We start from the raw sequence: 27770 nt of genomic DNA, 5'->3' as shown, positions 1-27770 counted from the left end.
AATGTTTCCGTTTTCATTTTTTGCTTACTGTTTGTTTAGCTAGCTAGTTTAAATTCTCTCTTGTTTCAGAAAAAATTTAAGAAAGTTTACACAATTCATTCAGATTAAATAAAGGAGTAAGGACAGAAGGAAAATGAAAGGAGACAGTGAAAGGAAAGACCACGGATGGGTTTATGTAATTCTTACTCATTTGCTGTAAAATTTAAGCTTTTAGCTGCCGGTACAAAGAGTAAAACACCGTCAGTTTTATGATTCGCAGTTTTACCTAATTACTATTGGTTCTAACTTTTCACGGGGTTATTGGGCATCTTGAACTGTGGTTTAGTAGTGGTCTTGCTTGATTTAACCTAGGAATGGAAATGTTAATCTTTAGTTTTATGTCTTCACCCTCCAGTATGATGACAACATCTGTATCTATATCTTTGTTGATGCTGGGATTCTCTTTTGTAATAAGCCAACTGTCACATGTATAAAGTTTGTCTCTATGAAGTGGGTTATACTAGCATTTCAAATAGTTTAAACAAAGTGTGCCGTAGGACTTCCCTCACTATCATCAATTCAGCTCTAAAGATGTGAGATTTTAAGGTTTTTTTTTTTTTTTTTTTATTTTGTTTTTTAATACTATCTTTAAAACTCTGTTCTTGGATTGTCTTCTTGTCAGGAGAGCCAGATTGAGGCCTGTTAACTTTTATTGAACCATCTCAAACCTGAGTGTCTTACATGTATCTTAGAGAACAGACGTGGGATATCATTTCATGTACTTTCCATGCTTGATCTTAGACAATTTGTCTGTTAAGTAAGAAAGGCTACTCTGACTCCTGCTGTGCCTGTCTTTTTGTCTCTGCTCCTTTCATTTCATGAAAGAAATTACACCTCCATAATAAACTTTTTAAATGAATAAAATAATAACTGTAAAGAAGTTTGAAAATGTAGAGCATTTTGGAAATAATAAATGTTGTTATATTGTATATTAGTTCCAAATTTAAACTCTCAATTGCCTTTAAATGGGAAATAGAGCTTGAAGTCAAATGTATTAGATTTCCTTCTCTTTCTAATTGTTACGCTTTTATAGTAGTTTGAATTTAAACCATTTTAAGGTTTGAGCTAGAGCTAAGCTATAATAATTACAGATTGTTCCAGCAAAAATGAAATATTATTATAATATTTGATAATTTTATGCTCTAAGAAATGAAAAGTAAGCTGATTCTGCTGATTTCAAGGTTTACAGCATCATTAAGTTATGTAATATTTGTCTTAGTCCAGTCTTTGGTAATTTGAAGCTACAATACCTTTTATTTTTTAAAGTAACTTTCTTTTTAGGTCGGGATGGGAGGTGTTTCACTACAACATTTAGGGAAATGCTGTCATTAAATATTTATTTGGGGGTAAAACCCAACTCAGGAATGGATAGGAGGGCTTGTTAGTTCTCTGATCCCTTCAGTGAATCCTCATCACGTATTTCTGAGTATTTCTGATGGAATTTCCTGATTTAGCTAATATTCCAGCTCATCACTTTCCACTTCCTGTCTTGAATTTTGTGCTGTAGCCATATCACTTACTGAAATCTCTCTTTGCTATGTTTTTGTGCCTTCACACATACTATTTTCTCTGTCCAAGATCTCTAAGATGACCTTTATCACCTATATTTCTGACCGTTTCATTGAAGTGCTAGCTGAGACTGTTACCTCTTCTGGAAGCCTTACTTTTCTTTCTCTTCTCCCTTGGGCAGAATAAATCATTCCAGCTCAATGTGTGTTTATATCTCTTTATCACATTGTTGTTTTTTATTATATATATTTCACTTATATGCAGGTTTACTGTGTTTAGAGTTCATGTTTTAACTATATTTAAATATCTAATTTGTATTATAGTGCATAGTAGGAGAGCAATAAACGTTTGTTAAATCAACCTATGTAGTATAGTAAGTCTTCTACTTATGTGTATAATGTATTATTTAAAAGCATGTGCATATAAAGAATATGTAAAAACGTTTTAATTGAGGATTCTAATCTTAGAAGGAAAACGTTAAAATATTTCTTATTATATAACTCATTGTGTAGACATAGACTTAAATGGATAAAGTTCTATTCTGTACATATTGTTTAACTTCGTTAATTTTCCTTCACAAATATACAACAGAATATATTATAGACGTTTAAAGTGAAAGATTTCTTACTCATATTATTTCTAATGATTTCTTTCAGTTATATTAAATTTACGAGACATTAATTTACCGAGGGAGATATATCGGTTGTATTCAAGATCTGGAAACAGACTGCATACATTTGAATCATATCTTTATCATTTATAGTAGTGTGATCTTAGACAAGTTATTTTTATCTCTGTGTGCCTCAATTTCTTTATCTGTAAAACAGAATTATAAATGTTCCTAATATCATAGAATTGTTGTGTATTTATAAGGATCAAATGAAATAATCAGTGTTGAATGCTTGTCAGACAATGCCTTGCACACAGTAACTAGGCAGTAGTTATTAACCATCAATATTTTATTGATTTTTTTTCATTATCGGTATAAAATAGAATAAGGGTAAAGATGGCAAAGGTGCTGACTGTACTAGACTGAGAGGTCCTGTAATCTACTGTCTGCAAGCTGAATAACTAGGAAAACCAGTGGTGTAATTCAGTTAGGGTCTGAAAGACAGAGAACCAGGGGATCTGATGGTATAATCCTCGAGTCCAGAGAGCCAGAAACTAAGAGCTTGGAAGTTTAAGGGCAGGAGAATGTGGATGTCAAGAACAGAGAGAGGGAATTCACCCTTCCCTTCATCTTTTGTTCTGTTTGGAACCTCTAGGAATTTGATGATGCCTATTCACATTGTTGAGGGTGGATCTTCTTTACTCAGTCTACTGAACGAAATGACAAACACTTCAAAAAACCCCTCACAGACACCTGCCTAAATACTTTACCAGCTGTCTGGACATCTCTTAGCCCAGTCAAATTAACACACGAATTCAGTTCTCACCTTTCAGAAACTAATCATTGGCTGATAAGTCACACTGTGATATAGTAACTCATGTCAACTGATGTGTAAAATTTTTAATTTGGCTTGTAAAGGACAGTGCTGTCATGCCACTGTGTAATGTATACAAAATAAGTTTCATAAATACACAAGCTTATGAATTACAGATCACCTGTCAAGGTAGAGTGAGTGGATAAAGTCATCATGATTACTGGGAAAACAATTGGAATCTCATTCCAAAGAAAATTTCTTTTCTAATGGTGATCACTGGTGAACAGGCTATTAGCTTTATTAGCTATAATCTTCATATCAGAAATCCATGACTGTACTTTCTTGGCTTCCAAATTAATGATTAAGTTTTGTAATAAGTATGTTACAGAAACCAGTCATTTACAATTTATGTATGGTACTTCTCTTCTGAATTGCAAATAAATAGCTCTTTGTGGATACTCAATAGTGGTTCATTCATGTGTAGCCACAATTTTTTATGAATAAATTAGAAAAAGAGCTCATCTTCTTATTCCTGATGTAGCATGCTAGGACTGAATACTGACAGAAGCTTAATTCAGCACCATACTTTATGCTACAGTATATTGAGAATAGGTAGAAGGTATTTTTTTTGCTATGCCTCCTATCCAAAGTGAAACCCAAATTATCTCAGACAAATGAGAATTGGCACCATCTTACAGAGCTTTCTTTGGTGAAACGAGCCCTTTCCATTGTAGATAGCAGAAGAGAAAAGAAGTAAAAAATAAAATTCTCTCAAGATACTTCAAATGATTAATGGTGGTGGGTATTTCAAGGTTTACTTATTATAAATCTTTAGACTTTTTTTTTGAAGAACATTATGCTATAATTACTGAGCGACTTCACTTTCACTTTTCACGTTCACACATTGGAGAAGGAAATGGCAACCCACTCCAGTGTTCTTGCCTGGAGAATCCCAGGGACGGGGGAGCCTGGTGGGCTTCCGTCTATGGGGTCACACAGAGTCGGACACGACTGAAGTGACTTAGCAGTAGCAGCAGCATGCTATAATTAAAGAAACCTAAACTTCTCTTGCTTCCCTGGTGGCTCAGAGGTTAAAGCGTCCGCCTCCAATGCAGGAGACCTGGGTTCGATCCCTGGGTTTGGAAGATCCCCTGGAGAAGGAAACGGTAACCCACTCCAGTATTCTTGCCTGGAGAATCCCATGGACGGAGAAGCCTGGTAGGCTACAGTCCACGGGGTCGCAAAGAGTCGGACACGACTGAGCGACGGAACGGAACAGAAACTTCTCTTAAACGAGTGAAAGCTGTATGTTACAATAAAGGAGATGACAGATTTTCTATGCAAACTATCCCAAGTGGTTTGTGACTCAAGGTAGCTAATAAGACGCTGATATGCAATTAACAGTTTTTGGAAGGTAGAAAATTGAATTGTTTGTAACATCTTAAAATTGAGTACTGTTTTAATTTTATTTTTTTAATCTTTTGTCAAGAGAAGCACATTTGAGCCTTTTAGTCTTCTTGCCCTGGAGAGATAATAGCAGAACCCATACTCAGAATTAGTATTTGGATATGTGGAATGTCCAGAAGGCCAGTAATAACTATTGATTACATGCCAGCTGCTTAATCTGAAAACAGTCACTTTTACTTACACTGACAAAAACTGTATCTTCTGGAAAATATAGCACTTTAGAGGAAAAGCAGAACAATGTTACTTTGTTTATCTTTGTGCACTTGTGCTTCACTGTGACAAAATATAATTGTTTGGAAATGTTAGTTTTTGGTGAGTGTTTGAAATTAGGAAAACATTTCTGGATTTCTGGTAAATAAATTAAGGCTTTATTAAATCTTCTAGTTAGAAAAGTGACGTCATAGCATTCTGAAGCAGAGAGTTCTCAAAAGACTTGAATTGGCATCCCAGTGGGAAATAACATTTAAAAATTTTTGTAAAAATACTGGTTATTTCAAGAACATTAAAATGATCACTTAAAATAGAAATTTTCTAAACTACACAAATTTCTGTGTTTATAGCCAAAAAATCATTAGTTATCAAAAATCTGTTGCCACTGCAGTCCAAAATGTTTCTACCTTCTGGTTTTAATACTAAGTCAACTTCTTCAAATAGTCAATTTGCTTTATTTCAACTGAACTCAAGGGAAGCTTGGTAAACAGAAATGGTGTAGTGCATGTACTTCTGTTGAATCTTATTACCGCTTCATGCTCTAGTGATTATTTTCGAAAAATGAAGCTAGCTGCAGGAGGCTGAAAGGACTTAGATATTATTCCCTCCATATTTCAGGGAGGGGGTTCGTTAGATGGAGTTACATTTGGATTGTAGATGAATACAATTCAAGGAATACGTTGGTACTCATTTTCTGTTGGAATGTAACTTTTGCAAAACCTAACTGGGGCACAAACCCCTACTGGACCTGACTTCTGTCTCTTTTTAAAGTCAAGTCACATCTGTACTTTGCCTGTCCCCTTACCTTAACCACGAAGAATTTACAAGTCCAAGTAGGTGCTGAGCAGTCTCTTCCCCTCTGTCTTGGTTTCTACTGTGTCCTTCATTTGAGTATCTTCCCTCACTTGTCTACCTGGCTTGTTTTAGGTCTAAGATGAAGTTTCATCTCCTATCTGAAACCTTCCCTAATCTTCAAGGCAGAGCAGATCACTTCTTTTATATATTGCTTATTTAATCCTCTGTCAGCCTCTGTATGGTTTCTACAACTCAAATTCCTAATACATTGTGTGGCACTTGGTAGATGATTAATAAATATTTGCTGAATTTAGAATATTTAGAAAATCCTAATGGCTTAAAATTAAATTTAAGTAGATTAGGGAATAAACAGTATTATTGGAACATTCTGTTGGCTTCATTTTCATTTCACTTAATGTTCTTGGAATGCCCTTGGAAGTATTTCGAAATCTGCTGCTGCTGCTGCTGCTAAGTCACTTCAGTCGTGTCCGACTCTGTGTGACCCCATAGACGGCAGCCCATCAGGCTCCCCCGTCCCTGGGATTCTCCAGGCAAGAACACTGGAGTGGGTTGCCATTTCCTTCTCCAATGTGTGAAAGTGAAAAGGGAAAGTGAAGTCGCTCAGTCATGTCTGACTCGTAGCGACCCCATGGACTGCAGCCTACCAGGCTCCTCCGTCCATGGGATTTTCTAGGCAAGAGTACTGGAGTGGCTTGCCATTGCCTTCTCCGATTTCGAAATCTAGATAGTCATATATCCCATATTTTTCCCTGGGTCTAAATATTTTATGATAATTAAAAAATTAACAAACATTTTTGGATTATTTGTGTGATCTTATTATAATAACAGATAATAAAATTTTTGGAGTGAAATTCTGTCATCTTACAAAATAGGCATCTAGTTTTTCTTTCTAAGCTTACCTTTCATTCTCTCTCAGGCCTTCAGGCTGATGCAGTATATGGTATTCTCAGAATTGCACTTGTGTTTCAGTAGAACTAAGCAAGTAGATATGAACTTAAATAGAAGTTAAACTCATATATTAAAGTCATCTATAATACTATTATTTAAATTTTTTTACTCTTTTCTATATTTCTACAGAGTAACCTATAGTGTTTGTTGCTAATCTACTTTGGAATCCTATATAAAAGATTTCGCTAAAGAAACATGTTAAATCATACTTGGTAGATGGACGCATGTCTACCCATATAGGATTCAGATAGCTCTGTGCTACTAGTGCATTAATTTATTCATTTCTTTCTTTCTTCCACCCTTTGGTAAAAATATCTGTGTGTTAATAATTCAGTTCAGTTCAGTCACTCAGTCGTGTCCGACTCTTTGAGACCCCATGAATCATAGCACATCAGGCCTCCCTGTCCATCACCAACTCCCAGAGTTCACTCAAACTCATGTCCATCGAGTCGGTGATGCCATCCAGCCATCTCATTCTCTGTCGTCCCCTTCTCCTCCTGCCCCCAGTCCCTCCCAGCATCAGAGTCTTTTCCAGTGAGTCAGCTCTTCGCATGAGGTGGTCAAAGGATTGGAGTTTCAGTTTTAGCATCAGTCCTTCCAATGAACACCCAGGACTGATCTCCTTTAGAATGGACTGGTTGGATCTCCTTGCAGTCCAAGGGACTCTCAAGAGTCTTCTCCAGCACCACAGTTCAAAAGCATCAATTCTTCGGCGATCAGCTTTCTTCACAGTCCAACTCTCACATCCATACATGACCACGGGAAAAACCATAGCCTTCACTAGACGGACCTTTTTTGGCAAAGTAATGTCTCTGCTTTTTAATATGCTGTCTAGGTTGGTCATAACTTTCCTTCCAAGGAGTAAGCGTCTTTTAATTTTAGGTTCCTTTATGTACAAATTCAAGAGTCAGACACGACTGAGCGACTGACCTGAACTGATATACAAATTCATTCAGTATTAAAACAGCGAAACAGGCTGGCATGGAGCGAGCCCGGAAGCCTGGCCTGCCCCACACGCCTGCGCCTGCCGCCATGTGGCCCTTCCTCAGCCGCGCCCTCTTCCCTTCCCCCTACTGAGGCCTGGATCCAGAGGGCTTCCTCAGACCCCGAGGCCCAGGGCTGGGGGGCTTGGAGCCCGGCTGAGAAGACCCGTCTGGGCCCAGGGGCTGGTGGGGGGGAGGAGGAGACGGGGGAAGCTGAGGAAGAGGATGAGGAAGATGCCGGCTTCCTGCTGTCTCTCTTGGAGAGGGAGGGCCTGGCTGAGTACCCAGTGCCTGACCAGGAGCTGGAGGCCATCAAACTGAAGCTGTGGGCCATGGAGCAGACCCAGGGGCCGGAGCCACCCAGGGTGCAGGATGTGGATGAAGGAGAGGAAGCCGCTGGGGCCCTGCTAGCCAGGCAGCTACTGAGTTCCGAGACAGACAGCCCCCTGGAGAAGGCAGAGGTTGATCACCGATCCGTCTACGTGGGCAATCTATGCCCACATAGAGTTTGCCACCGAGAGCTCGTCCCAGGCTGTTGTGGAGCTGGACAAGAGCATCTTTCGAGGCCAGGTCATCAAGGTGCTGCCCAAAAGGACCAATTTACCAGGGATCAGTTCCACGGACCGCGGAGGCCTTTGAGGACACCCAGGCGCCAGAGTGGGATCCTTCCCCCACAGCAGCCTCCAAGGCGGGGCCCGTTTCAGACCACGAGGGTGGAGCCGGGGACGCGGAAGATTCTCACCGTGGTTTTCTCCATATTGAAGCAAAGACCGGATTTTGAGAGTGGGGTTTGCCGCTGGGTCAGGAATCAACAGCGGTGCTCCTAAGAATAACTTCCCCGCCCCCTTCATTCCGCTGGAGGACTGCCATACCCCATCGAGGCCACCGTGCACGGAGCGGAGCACAGGGTGGGCCTGGTGCGGACGCCAGTCGGGTGCGAAGGGCATGGGACAAAGCTGTGGGCAGGTGAGGTCCGGGCACCACGGGGTCAGCGCCAGCTTGACTTACTCAGGGATGTTTCACTAACGCCTTTTATAGAAAAGTAGAAATATGTGTCTTACTGGTAAAGCATCAATTATTAAAACGAATATTTTTTTAAAAGCAAAAAAAAAAAAAAACAGCGAAACAAATTCTCTTCTTTTACAAGGAAAGTAATATTTAATGAAAGAAAAAGCTGAAAAACAGTAAATTACATGTCCTTTACCCTAACCTACTGAAAACATATAATGCCAGTAACTTCATTTACATAGCTCTTCAACACATATTCTTTTATTGGAAGTATATTTGATTTACAATATTATATTGGTTTCAGGTGTACAACACAGTGATTCAAAACTTTTAAGAATTATACTCCCATTTAATGTTATTATAAAATATTAGCTTTGTTTCCCTGTGCTGTACAATATATCTTTGTTGCTTACCTATTTTAATCCCATATCCCTATCTTACCCCTTCCCTCTCTCCAATGGTAACTACTAATTCTATTTGTGAATCTATTGATATTTTGTTATATACATTCGTTTCATTGTTTAGATTCCACACATAAGTGATAACATAAAGTATTTGTCTTGTTCTGTCTATTTCACTAGCATTACACTCTCTAGGACCATCCACGTTTTTGCAAACGGGACAATTTCATTATTTTTTCATTTTCAGTTGTATACTGCATCTTCTTTAGCCATTCATCTATTGATGGACATTTAGGTTGCTTCCATACCTCAGCTATTGTAAATAATTCTGCTGCAAACATTGGGATGCATGTATCTTTTCAAAGTGTTTTCGTTTTCTTCAGATATAGTTCCAGGAATGGGATTGCTATTTATAGTTTTTTGAGGAGCTTCCATAGTGTTCTCCATAGTGGCTGAACCAATTTTCATTCCCACCAATAGTGTGTGAGGGTTCCCTTTTCTCTACATCGTTGGCAACATTTGTTACTTGTAAACTTTTTGATGATAGCCATTCTGACAAAAGGGGCTTCGGTGGTAGCTCAGCTGGTAAAGAATCTGCCTGTAATGCAGGAGACCTGGGTCGGGAAGATCCCCTGGAGAAGGGATAGGCTGCCCACTCCAGTATTCTGGGGCTTCCCTGGTGGCTCAACTGGTAAAGAATCCGCCTGCAGTGCAGAAGACCTGGGTTCAATCCCTGGGTCAGGAAGATCCCCTGGAGAAGGGAACGGCTACCCATTTCGGTATTCTGGCCTGGAGAATTCCATGGACTCTATAGTCCATGGGGTCACAAATAGTTGGACACGAGCGACTTTCACTTTGACCTTTCATTCTGACAAACATTAGGTGATATCTCATTGTGGTTTTTATTTGCATTTCCCTCATAATTAGCTATGTTGAGCATCTTTTCATGTACCTGTTAGCCATTTGTATGTCTTCTTTGGAAAAATGTCTATTCAGGTCTTATTTTCAGTTGGGTTCTTTGTTTTTGATACTGAGTTGTATGCCCTGTTTATATACTTGAGATATTGACCCCTTATTGATCATATCATTTGCAAATATTTTCTCCCACTCAGTGGGTTATCTTTTTGTTTTAGCAGTGATTTCCTTTGTTATGCAAAAGCCTTAAGTTTAATTCAGCCCCATTTGTTTATTTTTGCTTTTTATTGCTTTTGTCTTGGGAGGCAAATCCAAAACAATATTGATCAGATTTATGTCAAAGAATATTCTGCTTGCCTTCTCTTATAGGAGTTTTATGATTTCAGGTTTTAAATCTAGGTCTCAAATCCTTTTTGAGTTTATTTTAGTATATGGTATGAGGGGATGTTCTAATCTCATTGCTTTATATGTAGCTGTCAGATTTTCCCAGCACAAATTATTTGAGACTACCTTTTCTCCATTGTATATTCTTACCTCCCTTGTCATAGATTCCACACACATTGTTTCCTTTAAAATAAAGTTATTCAGATTATTCAGGTACACATTAAATGAAGACTGTCTAGTTAAGGAAGATGGAATCTAAAGAAAGAGGGAAAGATGGCTTATGTCACTGAATTCCTTTTAATGAGAGTGAAAGCATCATTAGGGTCTAATACTATCTTCAGAGAAGTAGCTCTTCCCAGTGTGTACTGTAGTGATTCTGAAATATGTACAGGAAAGAATGATGTTGGATTTAATATTGGTAGGATTGCTTGCCACAGTTCTGGATCTTATTTTAACAAGTGCGTATTCCCTACTGTACTGTGATGTTTCCAGAAATTTTTGTCCCATAGATAGAATTAACAGTTTTTACATTAAGCCTGAATTGCCTACTATTGTTCCATTCTCATCTTCATTGCTTTGATCATTTGAGAAAGAAATTTTACTTAATTTCTTCTTTCTTCTTCAGATAAATGAACATAGCTACATTTTGACAGTTATCTCTGTTCTCTTAAGTCTCCTATGAGTTTCTTTACTTCATCTCTTTCTTTCCCTGTTTTAGATATCCACATTGGGAAAAAGTGTAGTTTGTGTCCAGGCTGATGGTTGAGTTATTGTTGCTTTCTGTTGGCAATTCTGAGAGAAAAGAAAATCAGTTTTCCAGAGAATTTTTTTTTTCCAGTTGGCATTTGAAAATACTTAGAAGCAGAGTTACACTACATTTTCTGCAGAGGATCTGTAGATGTTGGACAGTAAAGTAGTGCTCCAGTTCTCAGATTACAGCTGGAAGTGCCAAAACTCCCTGTACAGCCAGGGTGGACAGAAGAGGCCAGGCTCCACAACCACCCAGCATCTGTGTGATGCTTTTTTGACTTTTTACAGTATGTGCTTTCAAACATAGCATAACACAGAAAAACTGTTCATAATGTACGTATGTACAATTTAAGGTGCAATTTAAATAGTAAAATAAATATCTGAGCACTCACTATTTAGCTTAAGAGAGACCCATTACTTGCTAATATTAATTAGTTAATGTTGTTAATTACTTTAACCAGACTTCATTGGAGACTTTGTTAGGTAAATCTTTTAGATTTTATTTCATTTACAGATTATGTTAGACTTGTATTAATAGCTTGTTTTCATGAAGGAACTTCCTATTTGGAGAATTCTTATGATAATTTCAGATGTTTTAATAAAACGATGTTAAGTGTACCACAAAGTGATTGCTCTTTAAAGCTGCTCATTTTCTGTCCTGTGTTTGAAAAGTTCGTGATAGGAAAGATTCTTGGCTGAAGCCAGAGCAAATCCCAGCCAGCATTACTGTGCATTTCCTGTTTCTTTATTAGAGATTCTTTCTTTTTGCCCCATAATATTTTTCCCCCTCTTGCTTGATTCTAGCCTAAAAAAACCCCTATGGGTATATCTTTTCTCACTTCAGTTTCTTGGGAGTAGGACTTATATTTTTATGCAGATCTGTGTGCTGAGCTTACAGTATAGTGCTTAGAGCCCTCAAATGAGTAGACAGCAGTGGGAGGAGTATACGCAGAGATCTGTCACTAGGGGGCGCTGAGCACCAGAATTCTCATCGTAACTGCCTCGCCAGTTATTTTTCCAGTGCAGTATGAACCTTTGTCATTACTTGGAAATTCCTAGTAGGCTGATAGCAAGTTTAGATTTATCCTTTTGTTTTACAATAATTTCTTCCAAAAAACTTTATTAACCATGGTGATTGGGTTAAAATGGAGCTACTGCTGTTGTTAGGATGAGAAATAAAATTTGATTGGAATATGAATCCTATTAGTATCTAAAAAATAGGAACTTAGTTTGGATCCTTCATTTTAATATGCACTTTAATATGCATAGATAACTAGAGGATACTTTATGGGTACTTTTGTTAAATTTAAATTGTTATTCTCAAAATTAAATATTTAGGCAGCTTTTAACTAATATAGTTTAACTGGAATAGTTCATTATATAAAAGTTTTTTAAAGAAAGCTTCTTTAATAGCAAACATCAGAAATAGCTATGTAAAGGTTTATTTGGGTTTTCTTAATGACACCAAGAGAAAAGCATCACTTTTAGTTTTAATCTTTAGTACTAATCACACGCTAGGTAAAATATTAAAACTACTTTGGAAACTGCCACTTTAATGACCTATACATTAATGACTTTGATTTTGTGATGGTATGTTACACAATAATATTGTTGGAAAAGCACAATCTATTTTCTGATTGCAGACAATCTATAGAACATTAAAAACTCAATATATGGGTTTCAAAATTTTTTGACTGCAACCTATATTAAGAAATTTATTTTTACACATGTCCCCCTAGTATATATACAGCACAGCCTATAATAAAGTTTCATAAAAGAGTACTTACCTATATTAGCTAGAATACTTTGGTATATGAAATCTTCTTTTATTAAAAAAAGTTCACCCAGTTTCACTAAATTATTTTATTATCTACAATGTTTGGTACCCTCAATATTTAGAATTGCTTTCCCATGTACAAAGATTGACTTTAAAATCTGTCACTGGGATATAAGATCTTTAATTAATTTTTAAAGTTCCGTGGATTCTGTTTTGTTTTCTGCTGTACTTGAAACGAGTAAGTATGGCTTTGCTGATTTTGCAGATTTTACCAGCCTTGCCCCCCAAGTTTTCTAATGAAACAAATTCAATTTATCTCTCACCCTAAATAAGAAATAAACTTGTATGTTTGTAACATGCCATTTATCAAAAGGTCAATGCTCTCGGTATATAACCTAAAATAAAAGAAGGAAACATGCCTTTGTACCACCATAATGTCATAAAATTCCAGCTTTTAAAACCATGCACTTTTCCTGGTGACTTTTTCTTGGAACCTTTTCTGTACTTTTTTTTTTTTTTTTTTTTAAGAATAGAATTCTAATCGGGTTTTCTCCTTTGTTTCTGTATTGTAGAAAAGAGTGTAAGAGTGGAGCAAGGTTAATGACTACTCGTAGTCTAAATACAGAGAGAGGAAGTGACACTGGCACTTAGCATTCTGGAGAAAAACCAGCTAGGCTCTAGTAAAGATGTTCATGATGATCCCAAGTCATTGGAAAAGGTCAGCTCACATTTGTTGTCTTTTAATTGAGACATCTAGGAAGATGCAAAATATTTCAGAAAAATTTTTTATCCACAATGACTGAAGTAAAATTTTTGGTATGTTTTTAAGAGGGAACTAAACCATAAATATAAAGAAATTGCATTTTTGTGGCATATATCTTTCTGGGTAGGACTTGATAGATAGTTGCCTTAGTTATGATTTAGTTTGACTAAGAATTTATGTGAGAGATTCTTCTAGGCTGGAAATATATGCTAGTGAACAAGATGGTTCCTTAGGAAACATGAAGTCTGGCATTCAAAGTGCTCTAAATGTTTTTTTATCGGATCTCTTATTTTTCAAGGTGATGTCAGGATTAATTTTCTGATAATTAATGCTTTTACTGACACACATGAAACAGTGATCTTTTGTTAATTTTTAAGGTAATACTTTAAATTATCACAAATTTAGATTTCTAGTATTGTGATTTCTATTAAGAGAGCAGGACTTTGGTTTCATTATATTTTTGAGAACATGCTGAGATTAGTGTACATTTATGTCATTTAATGAACTATGAAAGTTGAAAATTACTCTCTGTAAGGTTAATTATGTGACATTGGCTTGATTAAAATGTATCAGGTTGTCAAAGTACCCAGATGGGTATTAAAAAAATAACTCACTCAAGACAAAAGCTTGGGGTGTATATAATAACAAAGATGAAAACAGACATATCCTGCAGAAATTAACATTGTTAATAATTCCCTAGTATTGATATTTTGTCTTTAACTGTTTCAAGAGTTGAATCTTTTATGTCTTATTCCTCTCTTTCCCACAGCAGCATTCTCCATGTTCACAAAATAGTTACCACACTTAGGAAATTTATTATTGATAATTGATAAATAACTATATCTAATAATATAGAGTATTAGTATATATGTTTTATGTGTGTATATTTTTATATACATAATAATATATATACATATATACATAATTATATATAATATATATTTTATAATATATAATGGATATATATTATATATACATATGTATATGTATGTATGTATATACATACATAATTAGGCAGTATATCCTATCTGATAATATGGAGTACATACCCTTCTGTAGAGAAGCAAATTGAGAGCAAGAAGAAAATACAATGCTTTTCAATCACTGAAGGTATCACCTGATTGTTGGGAGTTCAAGAATATCTCGTCATTCTCTTCCTGGTGTTAATTAAGCAGTCAAATTACATCTCTAGATAGATGTATTTTTCTTATTTATACATAAGCCAGAATAGTTGAATTTCCCTAATATGTTACATCTTTCTCTACTTCTTTCTTTTTTTTTGGTCCTGCTGTGCTGCAAATGGGATTTAGTCCCCCCACCAGAGATCAAACCCGCCCTCTCTGTATTGGGAGCGCCAAGTCTTAACCCCTGGACTACCAGGGAAGTCCCTCTACTTCTAGTCTTATTACTTGTTTAGTAAATAAAACTGTAAGCCATCACTAAAATTTCCCTCTAGATCACATTTTTGTTTTGTTTTTATTAAAGTATAGTTGATTTACAATGTTGTATTAATTACTGCCATATAGCAAAATGATTCAGCTATACATATATACATTCTTTTCCATTATGGTTTATCACAGGATACTGAATATTGTTCCCTGCGCTCTACAGTAGGGCCTTGTTGTTTATCTATTCTATATATCCCAATTCGCATCTGCTGATCCAAAAATCCCCATCCATCCCTCTCCTACCATACCACTCTCCCCCTTGGCAACCACTAATCTATTTTCTGTGTCCCTGATTCTTATTTCTGTTTCATAGATGGGTTAATTTGTGTCATATATTAGACTCCACATATAAATCACATATTTAAATCTGCATGAATTACAATCTGAAATATTTCAGTATAGTATTTTCTTTCAACATCCCAATTAAAATTAATGACCTTTTAACACTTAATGAAAATGTTGAAATAATGAACTAAAGGTTGTATTATCATTCAAATTAGAAGAGGCTATATTAAATGGCTTCTACTCTCAAACATCTTTTGCCTGGCATCTGAAGGCGGATAACATCAGAAACATGGGGCATCTGTAGGGGATGAATGTACGGTGTTCATGGAGTATCGTCTGTCTGTCTGAAATAATCCTGGTTTTTAGCTTGCCTTTTCACTATTGTTCAAACATTAAAATTATTCTTCATGCAAGGGAAAAATAACACTAGAATTCAGTTAAAGACTTCAGAACTTTAAATACATTTCAAATAAAAAAGTGTTCCAAGTGTGTCTCATTTTACACGAACATCCAGACTACTCTCTGATATAATAATGAGGTTCTTTTCATGGTTCTCTTTCATCAAGAAAAGTTACCTCATAACATTTTTAGCATTCTTGCAGGTATACTGGAAATAAGTTTACACAGATTTGCTTATTTGTGGTGTATCCTCTCAGGGGAAAATTAAAGTGTACTTAAATTTAGTTCAGGTATAGAACTTAAAGGACGTTGAAGACTGTAAGATATGTAAAACTGTGAATGGATTATGTTTTATTACAAGTTTAATTATTTTTCACAACCAGGTAGCAGTCTTTATTCCAGATATTTGTTGAATGAATTAATTTGCTGAAAATATGTAAATTTAAATCTCAGGTCCTGATATTTTATATTCTACCTACCTAGGAATTCTGTATATAGAAACCTCCCTACCTCTCAAATTTAGTGTGCTCAGAACCATTCTCTTCCTTATGAAAACAAGCTCTGTTTCTCAGTTTTCACATTTTTGGTTAAGTACATTCCTAAGTTTCCTAGATTCAAAAATTGGTTTTGAAGAATGAAAATACTGTTCTTTCACATCATTGCAGTCATCCTGCCTTGTCATAACAGCTTCCAAATCTTCAGTCTGTCTTCTCCATATCAAAGTATTACCAGATTGTTCTAAAACATTGTTTCAGCCATGTCACCTCCTTATTCAAGTGCCTGTTGTGAACCCTTAAGGTTCCTGGTGACTCAGATGGTAAAGAGTCTGCCTGCAGTGAGGGAGACCTGCGTTCGATCCCTGCTTGGGAAGATCCCCTGGAGAAGGAAATGTGAACCCTTAACAGGGAAGACCCCATGTCTACTTTACTGAATGGCCTTCAAGATACAGTACTATCTGTCCTTTTTTTGCGTCTCTCCTAACCTCTGACTCTCCAACAGCAACTGTAAAATTGAACATCAATGACAGTAATCATAACTAGCACTTATTTAATATGTGCCAGGCACTGTTTAAGCACTATTTTAAGTGCTTTCCATATATTTAGTAATTTAATCCTCAGAATGACTCTTTAAGTTGGGTGTATTATTATGCTCATTTTACAGAAGTTATTTGCCTAAGTTTATACAGCTTGTATATAACAGAGTCAGAATTTGAATCCGGATAATCTCCTTCCAAGAGTATAATTTTAACTCCTCTGCTGGAATTAGAGAGTCTTCCTTTCTGTAACACTCTTTTTCACTTATTAAGGTCCTTCTTTGTGTTTTGTTTTTAATATGCCTTGCTCAGTCCTGCCTTTTGTCTTGTTATTTCTCTCTTCCTCTCACATGAGAAATTTCCCCACAACTCTTTGCTGTTAACGCAGATTTCATCTCTTTATTAAAATGTTTCAGGTCCTATAAAATCTGCCATAGGTACTTCAATATAACTTTTCCCTAAGTTTTTATAAACTCTACCACACTATTTTAGCACTTTTCTTTTTGGCTTATACTCTGATTTGTATATGTTTTATTTTGCCCATAAGATTTTAAGATTAATGTCATGTGAGTTTTGGTACTTTCTTAGTATCAAAGAAAGTAATCCCTTAAAGTGATCTGTTTCTTAATCCCTCTTTTCAGACATTTTTAAAATGTTAAATAAGGTTAGTGATCCTATTTATCATTCTGATTCATTGGGAAACTCCATGCATCTCTATCTAATCAAGTAAAATTGTTTTCAAATCTCAGCTCTGCCTAAGTGTGACCTTAGGGTATATTCATTTACCCATCTTTATTCATTTCTAGAATATTGAAGAGAATATCTCCATGGTAGAGTTCTATCAGATGTTAGAGATAATATATGTAAGGCCCCAGCACATAGAGGCTTCTTTTATTCATAGATACAGCCTTTGGTCTGGAACCTTGTTGTATATAATCTGTCAACAGTTTCCTCCACCTCCTCATGCCTGTATGTCCCTTAAAAATTTTCTGCTTATGATCATCTTGACAGCACAGTGAATTCTTTCTTCTTACAAGTTCTGTTTATTAGTGTCAATATCACCAGTTTGTCCAGTCTGGAAATAAGACGAACTATTATTTAATTCCCAGGATTCCTTTTTAAAACCTGTCTCATTGAAGGTTCTTCCATTAGCAGTCTGCTATCTTCTGGTATAATGGCTATTTATAATAACAAGTTGGCAGTCCCATATTTCTTTAAAATTTGTGGTAAGGTGCTACCTGGTATACATAATTTTCCTTTTCCGTTCCGTCACTCAGTCGTGTCCGACTCTATGCGACCCCGTGGACTGTAGCCTACCAGGCTTCTCCGTCCATGGGATTCTCCAGGCAAGAATACTGGAGTGGGTTACCATTTCCTTCTCCAGGGGATCTTCCCTACCCAGGGATCGAACCCGGGTCTCCCGCATTGGAGGCAGACACTTTAATCTCTGAGCCACCAGGGAAGCCCATACATAATTTAGTTGCAGTTTATTGGTTGATTAGATGTAAACTAGTACATTTAGCACAATTTGAGTCTCCTTAAAAAATAAAAAAGGCACGTTTGCAGTTCAATTCAGAAGGTCTTTTTGTGAAGTTTTCTGTTTGATGGCTATTTTGAAATTTAGGTTTGTTCACTGTGCCTGCTTTTTATTAACGAATCTTTGAGTTCTCTGCTTCCATCTGACAACATGTTTGAGATTGCATTTTATTAATGTGAAACCTTACACATGCTTACTGATGATTTAGGCTGTATTTCTGCCTTCTGTGTTTTTGAAAATACCAGCTGCTGCATAGTTAAAAATGTAATTTAATTTGACAGACACATGATTTTTGCAGTTCATAACATGAATATATTTTCCTTGTTTGTATTCGTAAGCCCATTGGTTCATATGTTAATGTGTTTCTTTGATTTAATTTCATTACTTTATTTTAAAAATCAATAACAACAACAAAAGTCTTGGGGAAGCCTTCTTATTAAGTTTTTGAAACATGTTTCTGTTTTCTGGAATTCACACTTGTGCTTACAAAACTCCTTCCTAGTTTAGTGGTTTTCTATTTTAGGAATTTTATTTTTTAATTAGAGAACAGCTTTTCATATTAATCTAATTTTATATTGTATTTATGGAACCAGTTGCATTTTGGATGTGTGAAAGAAACATGTTTCCTCAGTTGGTCAGTGCAGTTTTCAGAAACTATTGGCTAACTTTAGTTACACACATAGCAGATTGCTGTAAAGCCATGAATTTATATTGGTGATATTTAACAATTTGCAGTTCAGAAAGCCTTTTTTAAGAGTAATGATATTTTGTCCCTTCTTTACACATAGACAACTGCAGAAGATTAAAGAACCCCATAAAGCCTTGTTTTATAAATGGGATAGTATGTATAATGCATAAATACAATACACTATAGAAGATCTTTAAGAGCAATATAACCGGTATAAATACCAAGTGGGAAGCAACTATATGGGTGCTTGGGACAACACGTGGACCAGGGCATTAGAATAGGGCATGGAACAGGACAGGCTTCATGGAGGTAATAGAATTTGAAGCCTGATTAGGCATTCAGAACCCAAAGGCTATTCCAGGCAGAGATGGTAGCTTGAACAAATAGAGAGGCTAGAAAGCACCTGACCTGTTTGTGTCCAGGGGTACTGACTCACTTTAAGGATAATGATTGTTTCTGATACACCTTCGAGTTCTGCATTGTGCCCGACACACAGTACCTTACATGTTATGTAAATTCAACAAATATTTACTAAACTATGTTGTTTTACATAGACATGGTTCCTGGATCACTTTTCTCTGTATCCTAACTTATGACCAACCTTGATAGTATATTAAAAAGCAGAGACATTACTTTGCCAAAAAAGGTCCATCTAGTCAAGGCTATGGTTTTTCCCGTGGTCATGTATGGATGTGAGAGTTGGACTGTGAAGAAAGCTGATCGCAGAAGAATTGATGCTTTTGAACTGTGGTGTTGGAGAAGACTCTTGAGAGTCCCTTGGACTGCAAGGAGATCCAACTAGTCCATTCTAAAGGAGATCAATCCTGGGTGTTCATTGGAAGGACTGATGCTAAAGCTGAAACTCCAGTAATACTTCGGCCACCTCATGCGACAAGTTGACTCACTGGAAAAGACTCTGATGCTGGGAAAGGTTGGGGGCGGGAGGAGAAGGGGGCGACAGAGAATGAGATGGCTGGATGGCATCACCGACTCTGTGGACATGAGTTTGAGTGAACTCCGGGAGTTGGTGATGGACAGGGAGGCCTGGCGTGCTGTGATTCATAGGGTCGCGGAGAGTCGGACACGACTGAGCGACTGAACTGAACTGAACTGAACATGTGGTATCTTTGTTCACAAATACATATTTTTCAGGGAAACAAGTCAAATTGTAATTTCAGTGACTTTGTGTATTAGTTGACTTTAAAAAGAAAAGTAAAACTTAAGTTTTATATAAGGAGAGGACAGCTTTTGATATAAATTTTGTATTTCTTAAATTGTATCTCTGGAAACACTTGCTTTATGGATTTGTGAGAGAAACATGTCTCTGTAGTTACTTGTTTAGCTTTTTTAGGAACAATTAAATGGTCATTAAAGCATCAAAAAAAATTAATAGCAACCCCAACCAAGTATACTTTAGTTTAAATAAAAGCTAAGTGAAGTCTGTCCTGCTATGGAAATGTAATGAATAAATAATACACGACTGAGCGACTGAACTGAACTGAACTGAACTAATATATAAGTAGCAAATTATGACCAACCTAGATAGTATATTAAAAAGCAGAGACATTACTTTGCCAGCAAAGGTCCATTCATGGGGTCGTGGAGAGTCGGACACGACTGAGCGACTGAACTGAACTGAACTGAACTGATGGTTTTTCCAGTGGTCATGTATGGATGTGAGAGTTGGACTGTGAAGAAAGTTGAGCACCGAAGAATTGATGCTTTTGAACTGTGGTGCTGGAGAAGACTCTTAAGAGTCTCTTGGACTGCAAGGAGATCCAGCCAGTCCATTCTAAAGGAGAACGATCCTGGGTGTTCATTGGAAGGTCTGATGCTAAAGCTGAAACTCCAATATTTTGGCCACCTCATGCGAAGGGTTGACTCCCTGGAAAAGACTCTGATGCTGGGAAGGATTGGGGGCAGGAGGAGAAGGGGATGACAGAGAATGAGATGGCTGGATGGCATCACCAACTTGATGGGCATGAGTTTGAGTAAACTCCGGGAGTTGGTGATGGACAGGGAGGCCTGGCATGCTGTGATTCATGGGGTCGCAAAGAGTCGGACACGACTGAGCGACTGAACTGAACTGAAGGTTTAGAAACGATTACATCCTTCTTGAGAGATTTTTTTTTCTCCCCTTGGAAAGCAATAAAATATATGGGTAAAAGAATGTAGAGGTTGGCATTTTTTAAATTTTAGTTGGATAAAAAAATCCACCTAAAATTAAAACATGCACACACAGGCAAAAAGTAGTAAGCTTACTTTTTTTTTGGTTGTTGACTTTTCCTCACATGACTACAGAACATTCCTTGTAACAGTTTTGTTGGCTGGTTGGTTTTCTTGTCATTATTCCGAACATTAGAGCAGTAGGTCCTATGTTGGTGAACTATTTATGCTATTTTAATTCATTAAAAAAACTTAAGGGTGCCAGGTTTGATCCCTGGGTCGGGAAGATCTCCTGGAAAAGAAAAAGGCTTCCCACCCCAATATTCTTAACTGGAGTATTCCATGGACAGAGGACCCTGACCGGCTATAATCCATGGGGTTGCAAAGAGCTGGACACAACTGAGTAATACACACACAATTTTCTCTCTTGTATTTGTAGTGTTATAATATGAGCTATTAATTTAAGTACTTACACATTTTCTCATTCTTGAAATATTTAATGAGTGCTTACTCTGTGTCAGCCTGCTATTTCATAGGAGTTATAGAGACTATAAAGGCTTCCATAGTGGCTCAGTGGTTAAGAACTTGCCTGCCAGTGCAGGAGATGTGGGTTTGATCCCTGGGCCAGGAAGATCCCCTGGAAAAGGAAAAGGCATCCCACTTCAGTACTCTTGCCTGGAAAATCCCCTGGACAAAGGAGTCTGGCAGGCTACAGTCCATGAGGTTTTAGAATCAGATATGACTTAGTGACTAAGCCCACCCACAGAGAGACAAAATATTAATTCTTTGAGGCATTTGCAGATTTAGATTTTTTTTTTTTTTGGTGATATGATAAAATTATTCTGATCAACCCACATTATTATCTCTTTCAGAAATCCAACTTTCATTTGTGAGGTAGTTTTAGAGTCAGGGTAATGTAGAGGGAATTTTACTCTTGCCTGAGTAGGATTGACTACATGAGCCTCATTTCTCTTACCTACCATTCAAGTCCAGTCTGCTGAACACTTGGGCATTCCTTTTATTCTTAGGAACTTGACTTTTAGGGCTTTCCCTTACTCTTTGCAGCTTGATGCAGGTCTTTATTGAATTACTGTAGAATTCTGAATCATTGTTATGCTGATAACTAAAACAGAGCTAATTTTAGATCTTCTTGGAATTATTTTTAAAATTAATTTTAGAAGTATTGATATTATAAAGAAACTTTGAGGCATATCACTCTGCAGTGATTATAAGGTGATATATTTAAAATTTCTTGCCATATTAAATATTTAGTATTTTCAAAGTATTCAAAACCTATTTACATACCCAATTTTCATTTTATTTAACCAGTATGCAAATAATAACCTTCATTTTTACCAAATGGTTCAAAGGTGGTACAGTAAGAGGTTAGTCTGGGTTTATTTTTATTTAAAACAGACTGTTACTTTATTTATTTATTTTTTTTAATTAATTAATTTTTTATTGGAGGCAAACTATTTTACAATATTATATTGGTTGGTTTTGTCATACATTGACATGAATTCGCCCCGGGTTTACATAAGTTCCCCCTCCTGAACCCCCCTCCCATTTCCCTCCTCCCTTTATCCTCCCTCTGGGTCATCCCCGCATGCCAGCCCCGAGCATCCTATAACATGCATTGACCCTGAACTAGTGATTCACTTCACATATGACAACATACGTGTTTCAATGCCATTCTCCCAAATCATCCCACCCTCACCCTCTCCCACAGAGTCCCAAAGACTGATCTATACATCTGTGTCTCTTTTGCTGTCTCGTATACAGGGTTATCATTTGCATCTTTCTAAATTCCATATATATGCGTTAGTATGCTGTATTGGTGTTTTCCTTTCTGGCTTACTTCACTCTGTGTAATAGGCTCCAGTTTCATCCACCTCATTAGAACTGATTCAAATGTATTCTTTTTAATGGCTGAATAATACTCCATTGTGTGTATGTACCAGAGCTTTCTTATCCATTCGTCTGCAGATGGACATCTAGGTTGCTTCCATGTCCTGGCTATTATAAACAGTGCTGCAGTGAACATTGGAGTACATGTGTCTCTTTCAATTCTGGTTTCCTCGGTGTGTATGCCCAGGAGTGCGATTGCTGGATCATATGGCAGTTCTATTTCCAGTTTTTTGAGGAATCTCCACACTGTTCTCCATAGTGGCTGGACTAGTTTGCATTCCCACCAACAGTGTAAGAGGGTTCCTTTCTCTCCACATCCTCTCCAGCATTTATTGCATGTAGACTTTTGGATAGCAGCCATTCTGACTGGTGTGAAATGGTATCTCATTGTGGTTTTGATTTGCATCTCTCTGATTATGAGGGATGTTGAGCATTTTTTCATGTGTTTGTTAGCCATCTGTATGTCTTCTTTGGAGAAATGTCTGTTTAGTTCTTTGGCCCATTTTTTGATTGGGTCATTTATTTTTCTGGAATTGAGCTGCAGGAGCTGCTTGTATATTTTGGAGATTAATCCTTTATCAGTTGCTTCATTTGCTATTATTTATTATTTGCTGGTTCTTTGAGAAGGTAAATAAAATTGACAAACCGCTAGCCAGACTTATCAAGAAACAAAGGGAGAAGAACCAAATCAATAAAATTAGAAATGAAAATGGAGAGATCACAACTGACAACACAGAAATACAAAGGATTATTAGAGAATACTATCAGCAATTATATGGCAATAAAATGAATAACCTGGAAGAAATGGACAAATTCCTAGAAAAATACAACTTTCCAAAACTGAACCAGGAAGAAATAGAAAATCTGAACAGACCCATCACAAGCATGGAACTAGAGGCTGTAATCAGGAATCTTCCAGCAAACAAAAGCCCAGGTCCAGACGGCTTCACAGCTGAATTCTACCAAAAATTTAGAGAAGAGCTAACACCTATTCTACTCAAACTCTTCCAGAAAATAGCTGAGGAAGGGAAACTTCCAAACTCATTCTATGAGGCCACCATCACCCTAATCCCAAAACCTGGTAAAGACCCCACAAAAAAAGAAAACTACAGGCCAATATCACTGATGAACATAGATGCAAAAATCCTTAACAAAATTCTAGCAATCAGAATCCAACAACATATTAAGAAGATCATACATCATGACCAAGTGGGCTTTATCCCAGGAATGCAAGGATTCTTCAATATCCGCAAATCAATCAACGTAATACACCACATTAACAAACTGAAAAATAAAAATCATATGATTATCTCAATAGATGCAGAGAAAGCCTTTGACAAAATTCAACATCCATTTATGATAAAAACCCTCCAGAAAGTGGGAATAGAAGGGACATACCTCAACATAATAAAAGCTATATATGACAAACCCACAGCAAACATTATCCTCAATGGTGAAAAACTGAAAGCATTTCCCCTAAAGTCAGGAACAAGACAAGGGTGCCCACTCTCACCACTACTATTCAACATAGTTCTGGAAGTTTTGGCCACAGCAATCAGAGCAGAAAAAGACATAAAAGGAATACAAATTGGAAAAGAAGAAATAAAACTTACACTGTTCGCTGATGACATGATCCTCTACACAGAAAACCCTAGAGACTCTACCAGAAAACTACTAGAGCTAATCAATGATTACAGTAACGTTGCAGGATATAAAATCAACACACAGAAATCCCTTGCATTCCTATACACTAATAATGAGAAAATAGAAAGAGAAATTAAGGAAACTATTCCATTCACTGTTGCAACGAAAAGAATGAAATACTTAGGAATATATCTACCTAAAGAAACAAAAGACTGGTACATAGAAAACTATAAAACACTACTGAAAGCAATCAAAGAGGACACTAATAGATGGAGAAATATACCATGCTCATTGATTGGAAGAATAAATATTGTAAAAATGAGTATACTACCCAAAGTAATTTATACATTCAATGCAATCCCTATCAAGCTACCAAGGATATTTTTCACAGAACTAGAACAAATAATCTCACAATTTGTATGGAAATAAAAAAACCTCGAATAGCCAAAGCAATCTTGAGGAAGAAAAATGGAACTGGGGGAATTAACCTGCCGGACTTCAGGCTCTACTACAAAGCCACAGTCATCAAGACAGTATGGTACTGGCATAAAGACAGAAATATAGATCAATGGAACAAAATAGAAATCCCAGAGATAAATCCACGCACCTATGGACACCTCATCTTTGACAAAGGAAGCAAGAATATAAAATGGAGAAAAGACAGTCTCTTTAACAAGTGGTGCTGGGAAAATTGGTCAGCCACTTGTAAAAGAATGAAACTAGAACACTTCCTAACACCATACACCAAAATAAACTCAAAATGGATTAGAGAGCTAAATGTAAGACCAGAAACTATAAAACTCCTAGAGGAGAATGTAGGCAAAACACTCTCCGACATAAATCACAGAAGGATCCTCCATGACCCACCTCCCAGAATATTGGAAATAAAAGCAAAAATAAACAAATGGGACCTAATTAAAATCAAAATCTTCTGCACAGCAAAGGAAACTATAAGCAAGGTGAAAATACAGCCTTCAGAATGGGAGAAAATAAAACAGACTGTTATTTTAAAAGTGAGGTGTGGTAACATATGTTAGATAATTTTCAGATCTTTGCGCTAAGAAAATTCTATGTATCTAGCCATATTCTTCTGGTGTGAAACTATTAATATTTCAGAAACTAGTTTTAGGAAAGATTATATAGCTAAATAGAACCAGAATAAGCAACTTCAGGCTGGAGTATTTTTATTTTTAATTTTTTCAAAACTTTAGAAAAGCTTTCTAAAGAAAATGGTTGTTGATGAAGCTAATAATAAGAATAGCTTTTTTTTTTACTCATTTCTTTGTATCATCATGGTGTTAAGCATTTTAAAATTATTTTACATATGAGAAAAATATTGTTGCTATTCTGTTTTAAGCTTGGGGAAATTGAGGATTAGTGAAAAAAGCAATTTGCTCCAAGTTTATTGCACAAAGTAGTGGAGGTAGATTTGACTTTTCAAGGGCTGATGTTTCTTGAGCGTGGTCCCAAGTCTATATCCCATTACAGCTAGACAGGGTTAGTGCTTTGGATCTTTTTGGCAGGTAGCTTAAATATCTCCGTCCTTTATTTGCCTCTCATTTCACTTAATACTTTGAGTGAAATCAAGAAGATATCTAAAGAAGTCCTTGATAATCAATTGTAAAAGGTTATGTTTCAAGAACACACTTGAGATGTTTATATATATATATGTTTTATATATAAATATAACTAAATATATATATATATATATATGCACACATACATAATCTAGTCTGTCCTTTATGGAGTTGTTGATTTATGCTTGTTGAAGTTGAGGGACCTTATGTCACTTTCTTCCTCATATCATGACCGTTTTCTAACTTGCAGGTTTTAAATGCACAGAGAGCAGGATACAAAGCAGCCATAGTTCACAATGTTGACTCTGATGACCTCATTAGCATGGGATCCAACGACAGTAAGTACAGGTATCACTTTTCTTCTCTCCTGTTTGACCAGTCGTTCAAAACTAAAATTTACCAGAGTCTCTCTTCTTTCATTTTCTGTTTTAGAAAGCAAAATTTCTTTCCCATCAGAAAGATAATTTCCAGTTTTTAAACCTCTTGGGATAATTTTGTTCACAGTATAAGTGGAATTGACTTGTTCTTTTCTGAACAGTTTGTTGTTGTTGCTGGTTTGTTTTTTTTTAACCTATGTGTTTCATTTTCGAGGATGTGTTGATATTTTGGTAAAAGCTAAAGGAAAACCAAAGCTTTAAATAGAGATAAGCATGTTGAGTTAAGGATGCCATAGGAGAATCTTTGTGATTTATTTAGAGATTCACAATGTTAAATTTCAGAATATGCAGAAATACTAAGTACCTACTGTATTCCTGTGGAATGCCAAAGCAGCATACTTGTGCTCTCTTATACCAGTTGGTTATTATTAGCACCTTAATATATATTGGCATGCCTATAGCTTTTTGTTCAAATGGCAATGTCTTTCCTTATTCTCTATGAAATATTAGCTTGTAGGGAAAATGAGCCAATTTTAATGAAATAACTGGCTTTAATCAGACTGATTTTTAAGCTGTATGCTTTCACTTAATTTATTGAGAGTGATAAAGGTGTCTCCTTTATGTTAACGAGGCTACTTTTGGACCCCACCAAATGGTGGGGCTGGTTGCTAGGAGAACTAGCTAGGTGATGAGAGGATTGGAACCTTCAGTCCCGCCCCCCAACCTCAGTGGCCAGTGGTTTAATCATTCATGCCTATGTAGTGAAGCCACTGTGAAAACCTACAGGGACAGGTTCAAAGAGCTTTTGGGTTGGTGAAAATGTGGAGATGCTGGGAAAGTTGCACTCCTGGAGAGGGCATAGAACCTCTGCATCCCTTCCCATATACTTGCCCTATACATCTCTTATCTGCTTGTTTCTGAATTATATCCTTTCTTAATAAACTGGTAATCAAGTAAATAAAATGTTTCTTTGAATTCTGTGAACTGCTCTAGCAAATTAATTGAACCCATGGGGTAAGGATTGTTGAAATCTCCAGTCTATAACTGGTAGGTCAGAAGCAAAGGTGACAACTTAGACTTGTGGCTGGTGTCTGAAGTTGGGGGTGGGGATTCTTGTGAGACCAGACCCTTAGCCTGTGGAATCTGATGCTATCTCGAGGTAGATAATGTCAGAATTGAATTGAGTTGTTTGATGGTGTGGGGGAGATGCCCATGTACAATTGCAATGCCCATGTGCAATTGGGATCAGAATCTCAGATACAATAAATAAACTGCCAGCATTCATGATTAAGTATTTTGTTTTTCTTTTTCTTT

The 27770-nt window shown here is 36.6% G+C and overlaps 1 protein-coding gene and 1 pseudogene across 6 annotated transcripts in view; both read left to right on the top strand.

Annotated features, from left to right (window-relative positions):
- RNF13 (ring finger protein 13) overlaps nt 1-27770 on the top strand; it is a 140190-nt gene that overhangs the window by 56438 nt on the left and 55982 nt on the right. For 4 of the 6 annotated variants that reach the window (XM_088839896.1, XM_055411885.2, XM_055411877.2 and 1 more), the window contains one exon: nt 26330-26417. In XM_088839896.1, the coding sequence (XP_088696022.1) occupies nt 26330-26417 (88 nt within the window). Of the gene's footprint in view, nt 1-26329; nt 26428-27770 lie in introns of all 6 variants that reach the window. The other 2 variants (XM_088839901.1, XM_088839905.1) reach the window with 1 other exon arrangement.
- LOC129546683 (embryonic polyadenylate-binding protein 2-like) lies at nt 5-14188 on the top strand (annotated as a pseudogene).

The sequence above is a fragment of the Moschus berezovskii genome, chromosome 1 (assembly GCF_049115385.1).
Source record: "Moschus berezovskii isolate FMDL1 chromosome 1, NW_MosBer_1.0, whole genome shotgun sequence".
Lineage (NCBI taxonomy): Eukaryota > Metazoa > Chordata > Mammalia > Artiodactyla > Moschidae > Moschus > Moschus berezovskii.
The sequence above is the reverse complement of the archived record's forward strand: the minus strand, read 5'-3'. Positions and strand labels throughout refer to the sequence as shown.